The sequence below is a fragment of the Vicugna pacos genome, chromosome 22 (genome assembly GCF_048564905.1).
Source record: "Vicugna pacos chromosome 22, VicPac4, whole genome shotgun sequence".
Lineage (NCBI taxonomy): Eukaryota > Metazoa > Chordata > Mammalia > Artiodactyla > Camelidae > Vicugna > Vicugna pacos.
This window is the reverse complement of record NC_133008.1, coordinates 31605429-31620791: the sequence shown is the minus strand read 5'-3', so window position 1 is coordinate 31620791 and position 15363 is coordinate 31605429. Positions and strand designations below refer to the sequence as shown.

The following is a 15363-nucleotide window of genomic DNA, read 5'->3' as shown; positions in this document are numbered from 1 at the left end:
AAGGCACGGCAGCTTCCCGCCCACCACTAGGCCGGGCACCGTCCTGTGTTAGAGTCGGCGGGTCGGGACTCGGGGGCCCAGGCCGGGTCCGCCCAGAGAGCCCAGGATTCTGGCAGGCCGTCCTGACGTGCCCCGGGGCCGCTTTAAGCTCTTCGAGCGCCTCAGTCCCAAGTCCCAGCTCTCAGCGACAAAGAGCACCGCGGAGCCAGCTACCGGGCGCGCAAAGCCGCCGCGCGGACGCCGAGAGACCCCGGCCTCGCCCGACTCGGCCTCAACGCTGACAAGGACCCACGCCGCGTCGGCTGTCCGCTGCGCGCGCCCCACGGCCGGGCGGCGGCAAGGGCAGGGCCGGCCGGCCCGGGTGCGAGCCGCCGCCACTTACCGCCGAGGCCCCGGCCTCCTCGCGCTCCGCTGCCCGCCACGGCTGCCGTGCGCGCGCCCCTCCACTTCCGCTTCCGCCCCCGCTGCGCCCCTAGGCGTCGTCCCCGCCCCCAGGCCGAAGCACCTCCCCCTCTTAAAGGGGCCGCAGACCCAGAGGGGCAAACGCGAAAGCAGCTCTGGGTCCTGTCCTCGCCACTGCCTAGTGCCACCACACACGCCAAGCCGCCGCCCGACCTCCAAACGGATGACAGGTCACCGTCTCTGAGGCCTTCCGCACTCTAAAGCACTGCCCTTGTAGGTCGCAGAGGGTATTCTAGGGACCTGGCGTCCGCCAAGTGTCTGGGGAGACCCATGCCACCCCTGTCTTCAAGAGCACCCCGGGAGTTGAACACAGCTCAAACGAAGGCCCCGTGGCGTCTTGCAGGAGGGATCCTTATGACCCCAGCCCCAGGATGGATCCCCATTCCTGGGGAGACCCCACAGGGCCTCGTACCTGCCACTGCCCTCCCCTGGACCCAAGCACCCTCGCTGCAAAGACCCTCTTGACTTTCTGTGCAGGGGCGTCACCGACGGGAAGGGCAGCCCTAAGACTACACAGCGTCCCCATCTACTACATGGGTAGGGAAGAATGCCTCACTGGGGCCCCAGAGCAGGCCCAGCCTAGACCTGCTGCGGCCACTCCCAACCCCAGGGTCGTCTTGAAAACAGGGAGCCCATCAACCTCCCCAGGCAAGCCCTATGAGCAGGCAGGGTCCTGGATTCGAAAGCTGTCGCCCCTCCATCACCACTCAGACAATCGGCAGCCCCAAGGACCCGAACCCCACCCATCTTCTGCAGAGGGTGAGCTGACATCTACAATTGTGATGAACTTTGCTGAGGGACTGGGGACAAAGCCCGGGCTGCTCTTCGGGCTGGCTGAGCCCCAGGGAAAGCACGCGCCGTGAAAAGGAGAGGAAACTTAAAATTTTAAATCTTTAATTTGTTTTCACGTTCTTCCTCGTTTTGCTTCCAAAAGGAAATAAGAGCATAGCTCCGTCACCTGTACATTGTCCACGTCCCCTGGGCTGGGGTAGGTCCCGACCCCTACCTGCCGGCTGCCTCGAGGGCGTGGGGCACCCAGGGGTTCACATGCAGCCCCCGGGACCGGGGCAGGGTCCGGGCGCCGCCTTATTGCTGAGGTCCCGGCGCGGCTGGGCGGCCGCTAGGTTAGGCACGCTGGCCGGGCAGCTCCTGGGAGATGAAGCGGCGCAGGCGCTCCAGGTACTGGCTGTAGAGCTCGATGTCGTTGTGCCCGGCGCCCTCCACCCACAGAGGCTCCACGGCCTTGGGGCAGCGCTCGTACAGCGCCAGCCCGTGCGAAAAGTCAATCACCTCGTCCTCCGTGCCGTGGATGATGAGCACCGGCGACGTGATCTTGGACACCTTCTCGATGCTGCGAGGCGAGACATATTAGGACTCCGCGTCCCACCCCGCCGAGGCCCCGCCCCGCCCCGCCCCGCCCCATGCTCACTTGGGGAAGGCGTCGAAGCAGTAGGTCTTCTTGGTGTCTGGGAAGGCGACGCGCATGCCCGAGGTGAGGGGTGAGTGCAGCACCACAGCGGCGCACTCATAGCGCGAAGCCAGGTCCACGGTGGGCACCGTGCCAATGCTCTGCCCGTACAGGACGATGCTGTCCGGGCTGATGCCGTACCTGGCAGCGAGGGGGCAGGATCAGCCGTGACACAGCGTGCACACCCCTCCCACTGCCCGCCCTCCTGGGGCCGTCCCCCAGCACCGAAGCCGTAGGACTAATACGGGAGGTAGGACCCAGACAGGTGTGAGGGGAGCTGGCCAACAGCGGCCCCACTCTGCCGTTTCTTGGACAGTATCTACTTGGTCACACCTGGGCAGTGCACCTGTAAGGGCCCCACCCGCTCCTCCTGGTCATCCAGCTACCCCCAACCCCTACACACACTTGACCAGGGCCACCTGCTTGGGGCCTTCCTGTCCCTGCTGTTCTGAATTGGACAGCCCTTTGTGGTTGCACTGGAAGGGGGCACGTCTTCCCCCCAGCAGCCCTCACCCGACCCTCATCTACCCCCTTGGCAAGCCCTAGGGATTGGAGGCAGCTGTGTCCTCTGATGTCTCAGCCAGTTTGTGACCCCTCAGTGTCCCCTATACCCAATGAGGTGTTAGTACAACACAGGTGAGCAGGAACAGTGGCTCCTGAGGGAAAATGGGTGGCCGCCACCTCCTTCTCTGGGCTCCTTCCCTACTTAGTGGCAAGGTCCTGGGCCCCACTCGCCACCCCAAGCTCTCCTAGCCCCACACCAGCAGGGCTGATCCAGCTCCACACCACGTGCCCCTTCCTGACCACATGAGGACCACTCACCATCCTCCAGAGCAGGAGGCCTCTGTGGCCTTCCTCCCACACACCCATGACCCTGATCCCAAAGGAGGCTCTCCCCTCAGTAGCCAGGGAAGGTCTGTATCTCACCTAGGCAGCCAGACTCCATCGCCCTGTCCACCCAGGGGCCATGTGCACAGTCCCTGTCCTCTGTCCCCAATCCCCAGACACACCCCCAGGCCTCAGGGAGCCATCTGGTTTCATGCCTACTACTCTGGCCGCTCCTCCCCGGCCGGCTCCCTGGTTCGCTGTGAGCATCGCTATGCCGAGTCCCAGCCCAGTCCTATCACCCAGCTCCAGGCAGGGACCCCCAGCTGCCACCTGGCTGTCTCCACCGGGACAAACGCAACAGGTGCCAGATGGTGCAGCTCTTCTTCCAGGCCTCCCCAGCCCTGGTCACAACCTGGACCCAATCCTCCTGCCCTCCTGATGTTTCTCAGCTACTGGGGCTGAGGAACCAGTTCCCTGGAGGTCAAGGCTGGCAGCAGGACAGACAGATGGATGACAGAGCTCAGAGAACTCTCAGTCCCTCGTGAGGTGTGATTCTGCAGTGACCCCCAGCCAGTGGGGACAGGCTGAGGCAGCCAAGGGTGGACACATACCTGCACCGTGCCACCAAGCATGGGTCCCCAGTGCCAGGGTGGTGTCAGGGAACCCTGCTCACAGAGCCTGCATCAGGGACTGCTGGGGCATCACTATAGCAACCAGGGCCCCCGCCTCCCCAGGGCAGGTTGGCTTTGGTCCCAGCAGGAGCTGGTCGCGTCAGCTGGCCGGGCAGGGTGGAGATGGGGCAGCCAGCCCTGAGCAGGCAGAGGGTGCAGCCTCCAGGGGGGCAGGGGCTGGGTGGGTGTCCCTCTAAGCAGCACGGGGCATGGGGCCACACCGCACGCACTGGTTCAGGTGGGGCCACTGTGCTCGGTGAGCGAGCACGAGGGTGGAAGGGGGCTGCCAGGGTCTGGATGATCAGGGCGGTGGGGTCCAGGGAAGGTGCAGACCAGACCACGATGGCACTGAGTAAGGCCTGCAGTGTGTGCTGGACACCGTGCCTGGGGAGGACACAGCCTCTGCTCGCTGACCTATCAGCCACCAGGGCTGTGCTGGGTACCAAGCTGCCTAAGTGAACCTTCTAGGCCCAGAGGAGCCCTGCCCTCAGGATGAGGCCACGATCCATAAGCAGCACCTGATGCAGAGGCCCTGCCCCACCCACCCTACCAAGTGCTCCCACATCCTCGGGGATCCCCTGAGTCCTCTCACACAGACCTCACACACCCCCTCCTGGGCTGGGAGGGGCCCACGTCCTCTGTCCACTCTTCTCCCTTCATTCTCCCTTCAGGTGGAGCCTCCAATGGGGACAGTGTCAGGCCCTGTCCCTTCCCCTGCCCAGGCAAGGCTTGAGGCCTGCCCACCCATCACCATGCAGAGAGAACATAGGCCAGGCCTTGCCCTGCGGCCCAGGGTGGCTGCAGACAGGCTCCCTCTCCTGCAGGCCCACCCGCCTGGGCTCCCTCCCTCCCCCAGGTGAGAGGTTCCACCTGGGCAGATCACCTGTGAGGCAACGCTCATCCCCCCCCCCAGCCCCAGCACAGAGCTCACCGGGTGCGCAGGGCCTGCCAGGCGGCGTCGATGTCGGCGTAGAGGTTCTTCTCGGAGGGCTTACCCGAGCTCACGCCGTAGCCCGAGTAGTCGTAGGAGAAGATGTTGCAGTTGATGCGCGTGCCCAGGCCGATGTAGAAGCTGCTCATCTGGCCCAGGTCCACCGCGTTGCCGTGCGAGAAGAGCACCGTGTACCTTGGGCAGGGGTGGGGAAGCACAGGTCAGAGGGCAAGGGAGGGGCTCTTCATGCCCAGCACCCAGGAGTCCTGACGAGGGGACAGGCTGCCTGTGCCAAACAGCGGCCCAGCTCCTCCCAGTGGGCCTCAGACAGGGGATGACCAGCGGAGTGTCAGGCTTCCCCTCATGAAAGGGGGCCACTGGGACCACTGGTCACATTCTTGGCACAGGTGGGCCCCTCTGCGTGAACTTGGCAAACTACAGTGACCATCACACATATCCCCGTGGGCAGCAGCCGCCTCTCCTCTGGAACATTCCTTTGGAGGGACTCCGGCAGCCCCTAGGGATGGCAGGCACGTTGCCCACTGCTCAGAACCTTCCTAGAGAATGAGACAGCGCCTTCTCTGTCGGCAGGGCTGCCCCCCACTCTTGACAGCAGGCCCCTACTCCAGCCCTGACAAGTGAATGAAGCTGATCCCTGTTCAAAGCGGTGCAGCTCTTCCTAGACAGGGAATGACCACAGCCCTTACTTCTGCCTTGTGTCCTGTGGCAGCCCTGCGAGTTGGTCATGCCAAGAGCAAGAGACCAGGCTGGATCCAAGCTGATGGCCTCCCAGAGTCTTCTTCCTCCAGCACCACGGGCCCCGCCCAGCCCAGTGCAGACGGAAGGTAGAAGTTTGCCCTTTGGACTCAGATCTGCAGTCAGAACCCAGCCTGGTCTGAAGATAGAAGCATCAGGAAGGCCCCCCTCTGCCCCACCTTGGAACTCAAGAAATCAGACTTGGCACAAGCCACCAGCCAGGCCTCAGGTGCCCCTGCCCCAAAGCAGGTGCCGAGGCCTCAGCAGGCACCAAGGGCCCAGGAGACCATCCCTGGGCAGGTCAACACCGAGACCCAGAAGCAGGCGGCTCCTCATCGAGCAGGTGGGGTGATGTGGCACTCGGAGCCACCTCCCCAAGCCTCAGGGTGCTGAGAGGGCCCCTCAGAGGGCTGCTTGTGGAAGGGCACCTGGCCTCATGGGCAGATCTCATCTGCTGCCCCTTCCTTCAGCAAGAAGAATCATGGGGCACGCACACCACCAGACAGGCTTTCACTAGCCCTGGCCCTCTGGGGGCCACCACCAGCTGGAACAGGAGCTCTGAGGACAGAGCACACCCAGGGCCAGGAGCCTCCCGGGCGCCACCCTCCACCCTCAGGTCATGTCCGCGTGGCGGCCCCGAGGCTCACCTGGCACCAGGCACGCAGCGCACGTACATGCAGGAGATGCGGTTGCCCCGGCTGCTCTTGGTCAGGAAGACCTCGACGGTGTCCAGCTCGCGCTGGCTGTACTGGAAGTCAGCGCGCTCCAGCAGGTGGAGCTTCCAGCGCCCAGCGGTGCCAGCTGAGGCCCGTAGGGTCCCCGAGGGGGCGGCCCCGGCCCCACCGGGCCCGGGATCAGGCTCAGGCACTAGCGAGTAGGTAGGCTCCGGAGGCAGGAATGCGAGCTTGGCGGCGATGCGGCCGGGGCAGGGTGGGCAGCAGAAGAGGCAGCAGAGCTCGGTCACTGACAGGCCGTTCATGGCGGGCGCCGGGCCCCGGGGCAGACCTCGCCCGGCCGGGGAGGGGTGGGGGTGCTCGGAGACGCGGGCAGGGGGCAGGGCGACCCCCGGCCACCGCCCCAGATGAGAGCCCCGTTAGGAGGCCGCAGCCCAGCCCCATCGTGGTCCAAGCCGAATGCTCGGGAGCCTGGCAGCCTCGTGTGTCCACGTCGTGCAGAGGGAAGTCCTGCAGGGGGACAGTGAGATGCAGGTTCATGGACTCCGAGCCCTGGCCTTCCCCACAGCCCACTCTACCCACAGCCTCCGGCCTCTGGGCCCAGCCTGCCCTCCCTGGGCACCAACACCTCCCGAGTGACCTTCGTGGGACCCAAACCTGACCAAGCCCCTGCCTGCTACCACTCTTCCTCTACCTGCAGGCACTAACTCTTGCCATTTAAGCCCACTCATCAGCCCAGTTTCAGCCTGCAGGCTACACTGGGCTATCAGACCCGACGCACCCAGCTGTCCCCCACAGAGCTCCCGCCTGTGGTCCAGGGACACCCTGTCACCCCCCCGCACCTCTGTCCACACAGTTGGTCCAGACTCCCCGGGGCCCATCTCATCTGCCACCCCCAGGTGACACAGCTCAGCCAAGGCAAGGACAGACTGCTGACCACCGGGACCCAGGAGAGTGCTCACAGAGCCACCAGCCCCGTGCAGGATGCAGGACGGCGACATCCGGAGACAGGAGCCCAAGCAAAGGAAATACAACAAACAAAGGCTTTGGAAACAAAAGCAGGACACACTGGGGCTGGGGACACCCGCTGCGCCTGGACAAAGGCTCTCTCCCCCACTGGGGCCAGGCCCAGGCCGCAGAGCCTGGGCTCCCTTCAGCTCTGCCAGCTTAAGGGTCTGCGGCCTCAGTTTCCTCATCTGTCAATGCAGACACCACTCACCTCACAGAGGGAGCAAATGAGATGAGGGGTGAGTGGAGGGCCCCACGAGGCAGAGAAAAACAGACATTCTCCCTTTTGCAGAATGTTGTGAAACATGCTCTGAAACAGACCACAGCTAAACTGCTAAAGCAACAGCAACCGAATACGGAGCTGCCAACAGAGACTGGAAGGAAATACAAAAGTTTGAGCAAAACCCACTCGCTTACCACGTTTTTCCTACAGGCCGAAAGAGGGAGAGGGCACACTCACAACTCAGCTCCAGGCAGCAGAGCACCTGAGAATGTTCTGTTTCGGGGCCACAGCCTTTGAAAACCACCGGGCCAGGGACACTCAGATTCAGAGCAGGTCAGAGCAGTCTGAGGCCCAGACACACACCTGCTCCCTCCAGACCTGTGACTGGAGACCGAGGGCCACGATACGCCACATCCCACAGTCACCCGGATTGGGGCACACGGAGGGGAGTGGGAGAGGCCATGAAAGCTAAGGTGGGGACACCAATTGCCTCCAGGAGTCCCCAGATTCTGAGGTGGGATATGCACTTTGCGTGCAAGTATTTTCAGAGGGAGAGTCCATCATACTGGTTCTCAGAGGAAGGCGAACTTGCCCGTGGGGACACTTGCCAATGCCTGGGGACTTTTCCAGTGGTGATGACTGGGAACAGAAGAGTGTAGTAGCATTGAGGAGGGAGGCAGGGATACTGCTCAACACTGCACAGTGCGCCAAATGCCCTCCTCCAAACTGAGGCTGCTCCAAGACATCCTCAAAGAGATCCAGGTGCCAACAGGTGACACTCCCTGGTGCTCCAGGAGTTTGGGCGGCACAGGGAAGGCTGGTCTCGAGACGAAGAGCTGGTGAGAGCCAGTGGGCAGGTGGGAGGCCCCTGGCAACCCGAGGATGAACGGTCACAGCAAGGTAGACAAGGTTCCACTGACCAAGCTGGAAACCTGGATGTCATCTTTGACACCTCCTTCCACCCTCAGACCACCCTTCACAAGGCCTGCTGACCCTACCTCTGCCCCCGACCCACACCTGGTACATGCCTAGTCTCCATCCTCACTGGTAGCCACCTGGCCACCATCACCCACTCCAGGCCATCCACCCCTTAGCAGCCGAAAGACCTTTTCACAACACAAATCTGATCACCCAGTCTCCCTTTTGGAGTGCCCCAGTGACCCCACTACTTTCAGGACAGACACCCAACTCCTCGCCACAGCCTGCCAGTCTGCAGCAGGCCTGCGGCCACCCTCTTCAGCCTCACTCATCTTGTGCCCGGCTCTCCCCAGACGAGCCACACTGCCCCCTCCTGCCTCAGAGCCGCAGCTCACCCAGTCCCCCTTGTTTCACCAGACAGCCCTTGCCCCTCGTCCCAGCCACCCTTCAGATCTCCCTTCCAGTGCCCTTTCAAACACAGTCAGCCCCACCCCCTCGCTCATGATTCCAGATCTGTCTCTCCAGCTTATATTTACACGTTCAACCATACCCCACCCACAAACCAAACAGAAACTCCATGAGGGAAGGACAGCTGTGCTTGCTCAATTAACGGTGGCAGAACGAATGGACAAAGGACCAGGGGCAAAGGGAAAAGGAGGAAGCTACAGTCTACCAGGCCTGATGGAGGGAGGACAGTCTCATCTCAGGGCACATAACCCTGGGGCTTCCCACTGTCTTTTAGGGATGTCACTGAGTGTGCCCTGAGAGACGGGCTTCAGACTGGACAGAGAACTCCCAGGTGCCTCACTCACTGGCAGGCGCCGCTGGCATCCGGAGTCCAGCGATTCCGTCCACAAGCACAGATAAGGGCACCCCACTGCCAGGCTGGCAGTGTCAAGAGGACCAACAAGGAACCAGGCAATCACAATACTCCAGGACGACCTACATACGGACGACTGCGACGGCACCTCACCCAGCCAGTCGGGGTGGGGAGCTGCCCGGAAGAAGATGCAGTCTGAAAGACGCAGGGAAAGTGCCAGGTGACAGGGAGCGGGGCAGAAGGGACAGCACAGGCCAACCCCAGAGGTGACAGCAAGTTCGAGGCACTGCGGGTCCCGCGATAGAGGGACACTGGGAGGAAGAGGTGAGTGGCCTGGTCCTGGAGAAAGGCTGGATTGGGCCGCGCCCGTGAGCCCTGATACAGAGTCTGGACTTCATCGTGGGGGAAGCGGGGAGCCCTGGAGGAGTCCTGGGCGCGGGGTAGGCGCGGGCCCCAAGGGTGAAGGGCCGTGGATGTTCTCTGGCTCAAGCCTGGAGATGGGACTGTAAACCTGGCCCGGTGTCCCAGCCGGCCGGAGGACGCCTGCGAAAGGGCAGAAATGTCTTGGAGACGTTTAGGAAGCAGGGCTCGGCTCCGGCTGCTGCGGCGGGCCCGGGTCCGGATGGGAGAAAGTTCGGGGGCCGGGGCAGAGTCCGCGGCTTGGACGGTGCACTCCCCCAAGGCGGGGCCGCGTCCCTGAGGCGGGCGCACACCCCACGTCGCAGGGCTGAACGGACGGCGGACCGGGCTCTGCCAGAGTCGGAGACACTGTCCCGCGGCCCCCGCTCCGGACGGCGGACACTCCGGGAGTGCGGGGTCTCGGGGACGTCTGGCCGGACTGCCCGGCCTCGCGGCCCGGCCCGCTCCCCAAACGGCCGAGGGAGGCACCAAGACCTACCCGCGCCGCCGCGCCCCCCCGCCTGCCACTCACCGCCGCAGCCCGCGCCCCCCGGCCCCAGGGCCGCGCTCCATGGCTCCCGGCCGCCCGCCCGTGCGTCTGTCGGTCCCCCCGCGCCCCTGCCGGCTCTCCTGCGCCGCCGCCGCCGCTCCCCCGCGGGCGGAAGTGAGCTTTACTCCCGCCACCGCCCCGGAAGTGACGCTCAGGTGCGCACGGGGGCCGAGCGGGCGGAGGTCGGGGCCGGGATGGGGGCGGGGCTAGTCCGGTGGGCGGGACCGATCGTGGAGTGGGTGGGGCCCTGGCTTCAGGTTCCAGCCCAGGTTGTCGGGAGTGGAGATTCAGAACCGTTCCTTCACTCCTTGCAGGGCCAGCACCAGGGTGAGGCACGTGAGGCAGTATCCTGGGAAGCAAGATTTACAGGATCCCATAAAACTCAGTTATCAAGATTAAAAAAATTTTAATGCACTACTTAAAAAAAAAGCACCAAAATTTTACTGAAACCAGCCCCCTGACTGGGGTAAGGGAAGTGATCCTGCCTTTATTTAAAATCTGGCTATTTCGTTCATCACGGATTCTTTTGCACTGGTTTTGGCTTTTTACTAATGCATTAAAATATTATGGGTCTTACTGGCTGAATTTTTTGGTATTCCTTAAATGTCCTAAGGCGAGTGCCCCGCCCTGCTCACCCTAGTCACACTGGCTCAGTTCACACCGCCGGGAGGGAGGCAGCTCTTACAGAGCTGAGAGCAGAGGAGATGGATTAGGATGAGGCTTGGGAGCACAGTGGGGAGGGTGGCCGAAGGTGACCCGGGAACCTCTTTGAGGCTGGGCACAGAGGCCAGTGACAGGGACAGAGGCAGGAAGGCTGCAGAGGGGCCTAGCCTGAGGCAGGCTGGTGAGTTAGCAGGACAGCCTCACCCTTCCACTGCCTGCACGCCTATTCCAGCTCAAAAGCCGCCCCACCCCTAGTAGGAAGCCCCAGCCCCCTCTCCTCCCCAGGGAGTCTAATCTTCGGCCTCATTTGCACAGATAAGCCAAAGGGCCCCATTGCTAGGGACAGCTGCCAGGAGAGAACACAGGCTCAGGGGTGGACACTGCCCAGGGCTGGTTTCCAGCCAGTTCCTCCAGCCCCCGGTGCAGGGCTCCGCTGCCACCTCCCATAGCTGTGTGCCCAGGGGCTGTCGAGGGGTGCCCAGAGTCCCCCTGCCTCTGCTGCCCCTGTCAAGGCTCCCAGTGTCAGCTGTTCTCCCGAGGTCCAAAGGTCACAACTAGGCTAGGCTCCTTCCAATTTCCTTGAACCAGAGCAGGAAGAGGACTGCCTGCAACCTCCCTAACCCCTTCCCTCTCTTCCTCTAGGCTGGAAAAGGCCTGAGCTGTGGCTGCATCGCTTGGGAGAGCCAGCTCCACCAGGACCAACATCCCCAAGGAGAACACTGCAGAGGGGCGGCGGGCCCAGGAGGTGAGGACAGGCTCAGTCCCCGCTCAGATGTGGCCTGTTCCATCCTCACCAAGTTCCACCACTGACCAGAGTGTGCTCTAGAAGGATGAATGCCCCAATGTCTCAAAAGACCCCTCTCTCCTCCCCCCTCCAAAGCTCCTGCTAGGTATAGCCCTGAAGCTGCCGGCCCATTTTCCCTACTTCTCCTCCCACCGCCTTCACTTGCCCCTGCCCTCTCTGTCCTAGTTAAGCTTGCCTTGCCAAGTTTGTTGCTACCTCATGGCCTTTGCATGAGCTGTGCCTCCTGCCTGGAGTACCCTGCACCCACATAGATACATGGCCAACTCCTCCTCATCTTCAGGACCCCACTCAAATATCACCTCCTCACAAAGCCCTCCCTGAGCACTCCCAGCCAAAGTCCCTACCACACCCTATTTATTTCCAACATAGAACTTGCCATCTGGTCATTTTATTGAATTGTTTCCTTGGTTATCATCTGTCTTCCCTGTATTTCATGAACTCCAGTCTCCTTGGGGCAGAGACCCAGGCTCTTGTCCACTATGTCCCCAGCTGTCCTCCATGCTGTCTAATGAACAATGGGTTCACAACACACACAGGAGGAAGAGGATTCTTAACCCAGAAGAAGGCTTTCAGGAGGATGGACGGAGGCTCCATGAGCATTTGGGTGCCACCAGCACATACCTCAGGCCGGTGGGACATTGTGCTTTTCCTTCTCTCCTGACCTGAGACACCCAACCCATCAGGAAAATAACTTGACCACAGGAACCAATGGTCTTAAAAGTATTCCCACCGGGAGCCACATCGTCCAATATGGAAGCCATCAACACCCCCACCCCTGCCCCGTAGGGCTATTTAAATTTGAATGAGTTGACTAAATAAGATTTAAATTTCACTTCTCCAGTTGCAATGGGCTCATTTCAAGTGCCCACAAGCCAAGTGGGGCTGGCTGCTGCTATCTGGGATGGCACCGATGGAGAATAAATCCATCAGGGAAAGTTCTAGAAGCAACAGGCTAGTCTGTGAGCGCCAAGAGGAAAGGCATGGGTATCTGTGTCCTTTCTGTTCCCAGCTGTGTCCTGACGCCCAGCTTGGGGCTTAGCATTCAGTAGGCACTCAATAAATGTTTGAAGAAGAGACGTAGGAAGAGAGGAAAGAAGGAATTCTTCTAAAAATCTAAGTTAATAGTATGGTGAAAGCTTCACGTTCTGTCCATAGATGTCCATCCCTGCCTTATTTCCAAAAGTGAAAAGAGAAAAATAGCCTCAGAGTGGCGAGAGGAGACTGGATTAAAAGATCATGGTTGACTGTTGTTGCTGTTGTTGTTAATAATTAAAGTATAATTGCTTTACAATGTTGTGTTAGTTTCTGGTGTACAGCAGCGTAATCTGGTTATACATGTATACATTCTTTTTCATGTTCTTTTCCATTATAGGTTGTTACAAGATGTTGAATATAGTGTATAGTGCTACTCACTAGGACTTTGTTGTTTATCTGCTTTATATACAGCAGTTTGTATCTGTTAAACCCAAACTCTTAATTTATCCCTCCCACCCCACTTTCCCTCTAGTAACCGTAAGTTTGTTTTCTATGTCTGTGACTCTGTTTTGTAAATAAGTTTATTTGTTTCATATTTTAGATTCCACAGATAAGTGATGTCATATGATATCTGTCTTTCTCTGTTTGACTTACTTCATTTAGCATGACAATTTCTAGGTCCACGGTTGACTTTTTTTCCCCATGGTTAACTCTTGATGAAAAAAAAATGCAGCTGAGGTATGGAGACCGATACAACAAGGCTATTGGTCTTTTTTTTTTAAATAGTTTTACTTTAATGTTTTTATGGGAAATGTATAACATGGTTCAAAATTCAAAGGGTCTAAAAGGCTGTGCATAAAACATCTCTTCCCCTACCCTGTTTGCCAGGAAACAGGCGGCCCCATCTCAAGGTAGCCAGTATTGCCAGTCGCTCCAGATTTGATGCCAGGAAACCCAGGCACCTGTGTTCACCTGTGAGCAGGTGTAAAGAGACCTTCTCCACTTTTTATTTTTATGTTTTAAACACACATCATGGGAGGGAAGGTATAACTCAAGTGGTAGAGCACATGCTTAGCATGCATGAGGTCCTGGGTTCAATCCCCAGTACCTCATCTAAAAATAAGTAAATAAATAGACTTAATGACCTCCCTCCACAAAAAATAAATAATTTTTTTTTAATTAAAAAAAACACACATCATGATTCTTCTGTACAGCACAGGGAACTATATTCCATACCTTGTAATAACCTTTAATAAAGAAGAATATGAAACTAAATATATGTATGTATACGCATGGCTGGGACATGGTGATGTATACTAGAAATTGACACATTGTAATGGACTATACTTCAATTAAAAAGAAACACTCTAAAAAAAACCGCACAGACATTATAGCTTTCAAAAACACTGTACTGATTGTCATGTCTTCCACCTTGGCCCATCTTGGGGTCCTCTCACACAGCCCCCCAGGGGGTCTCAGTCCCCTCTCGATGACACACACGTAGCAGACTGTTCCCGCTGTAGGGGGATGACAAGAGCATGTGGGGGCATTTCCCACCCGTGGGCAGGACTTGTGGGGAAGACTTTAGAAAGTACAGGATTATTTGTCTTTTGGGGGGGTAATTAGGTTTATTTATTTATTTTATTAAACGGAGGTACTGAGGATTGAATCCAGGACCTCGTGAATGCTAAGCACACACTCTACCACTGAGCTATACCCTCCTCCCCCCAGGGCAGTCTAATGAAAAGATCCACCTACCACATCCAGGAAATAGAGTGAGCCTAGCTCCCCCTGAAAGAAGACACGCCACAGTGGGAACGCGAGGACGCTGGGGGTTAAGGATGCGGGAGGACTTTTTCTCATCAACTTTGATGAAAATTCTGAGTTCATGTCAGTTTTGTTGGGCAAAGGATGTTTCACCTTTAGGATCAGCCAGAAGCTGAAATAAAACTAGAGGTTTAAATAAAAACTGACCATTAAAAATTAATGTTTGTGCTTATCCATACAAACCAGAAAAATCTGAAACAGTGTCAAACAGAATCCTGTACATGAATGTTCACAGCAGCCAAGCGTAGAAGCCACCCAAGTGTCCACCAAAGGATGAACAAAATGTGGTCCATCTGCACACTGGAGTGTGATCCAGCCTTATAAAGGAAGGAAATTCTAGGAGGATGCTAATAGCTTAGTGGTAGCATGCATGCTTAGCATGCAGGAGGTCCAGTGTTCAATCCCCAGTACCTCCATTAAAAAAAAAAAAAAAGAAGGAGATTCTGACACTGGCTACAATACAGATGATGGATGAACCTTGAGGACATGATCCTCAGGGAGAGAAACAGACACAGAAGGACAGATACTGTCTGATCCCACTCACAGGAGATCCCTGGAAGAGTCACATCAGATGGTGGGGCCAGAGCTGGGGGAGGGGGTCGGGAGTCAGTGTTTCATGGGGACAGAGTTTCAACTTGGGAAGATAAGAAAGTTCTGGAGATGATGGTGGGGAGGGTCACACAACAGGGTGAATATGTTTAATGCCACTGAGCTGTGCTCTTAAAAATGGTTGAGACAGTGAGTCTTGCGGTGTATTTTACCACAATAAAAATAAATAAATAAAACTTCCTGAAACCACGAGGTGGGAGGTGGCTGAGGCAATGCTAGTTCCATGCGCTGAAACCATGAGCTGAAAGTCACTCAGGGCCCCAAGCTCAGAAGGGGCCCCCTGCCCCATGCCCTACTGCTCTGTGCCCTGTGTCTTGGAATTCCTAACAACCCTTGAACCAGGGGGTCTGTATTTTCCTTTGGGGCTGGGATCTGCACATTAGGTGGCCAGTCCTGGTTCGGGGAGAGGACAGGGAGACCCAAGTTAAAGGTCTGGGACCCTGAGGCTGGTGGAGAAAAACTCCAAGGTGCAAGTTTGTCCTTGCCCCACCCAGAGGGGAGAGAGAGAGACCCAGCCAGGAAGTGGGTTCCTGACACGGGGAGGAAGGAAGTCGGGGGGGGGGGGGCATCTGAAAATAGCACTGCTTGCCCAGCTGATTGGGGGTGAGGGCCGGGAGGGGAGATGGGACAGGAGTGAATAATGAGTGCCAGGAGGCAAGAGACTTTTCTAAGGAAGCCCCTCCCATGGAAGCCAGCATCCTCCTGCCATCTACACAGCCAGACCCAGCACCACCGCCCCACCTATTCACCTCGGGAGTTGGGTTTCCAAATAAAGA

At 58.4% G+C, this 15363-nt stretch overlaps 1 protein-coding gene and 1 long non-coding RNA gene across 2 annotated transcripts; one reads left to right on the top strand and one right to left on the bottom strand.

The window, feature by feature from the left end:
• Window positions 1-1339: 1339 nt before the first annotated feature.
• ABHD17A (abhydrolase domain containing 17A, depalmitoylase) lies at window positions 1340-9833 on the bottom strand. Its single transcript, XM_072948070.1, has 5 exons — window positions 9691-9833; window positions 5764-6300; window positions 4361-4555; window positions 1892-2071; window positions 1340-1813 (listed from the first exon to the last, which is right to left on the bottom strand). Exons 2-5 carry the CDS (start codon window positions 6093-6095, stop codon window positions 1588-1590), a joined length of 933 nt encoding a protein of 310 aa, XP_072804171.1. The 5' UTR covers window positions 6096-6300; window positions 9691-9833; the 3' UTR covers window positions 1340-1587.
• Window positions 8957-12332, top strand: LOC140688504 (uncharacterized). The gene is made up of 3 exons (XR_012063243.1): window positions 8957-9083; window positions 11014-11116; window positions 11713-12332. It is a non-coding gene; the product is annotated as an uncharacterized lncRNA (long non-coding RNA).
• The last annotated feature ends 3031 nt before the right edge of the window (window positions 12333-15363 follow it).

Bases quoted from the DNA above. Each gene is read 5' to 3' on its own strand.
- ABHD17A (XM_072948070.1), bottom strand. From the start codon at position 6,095: ATGAACGGCCTGTCAGTGACCGAGCTCTGCTGCCTCTTCTGCTGCCCA. The intron at 4,556-5,763 runs GTGAGCCTCGGG...CCCCTGCCCAAG, and splicing joins CGCTGCGTGCCTGGTGCCAG to GTACACGGTGCTCTTCTCGC. The intron at 2,072-4,360 runs GTGAGCTCTGTG...CCTCGCTGCCAG, and splicing joins TGGCAGGCCCTGCGCACCCG to GTACGGCATCAGCCCGGACA.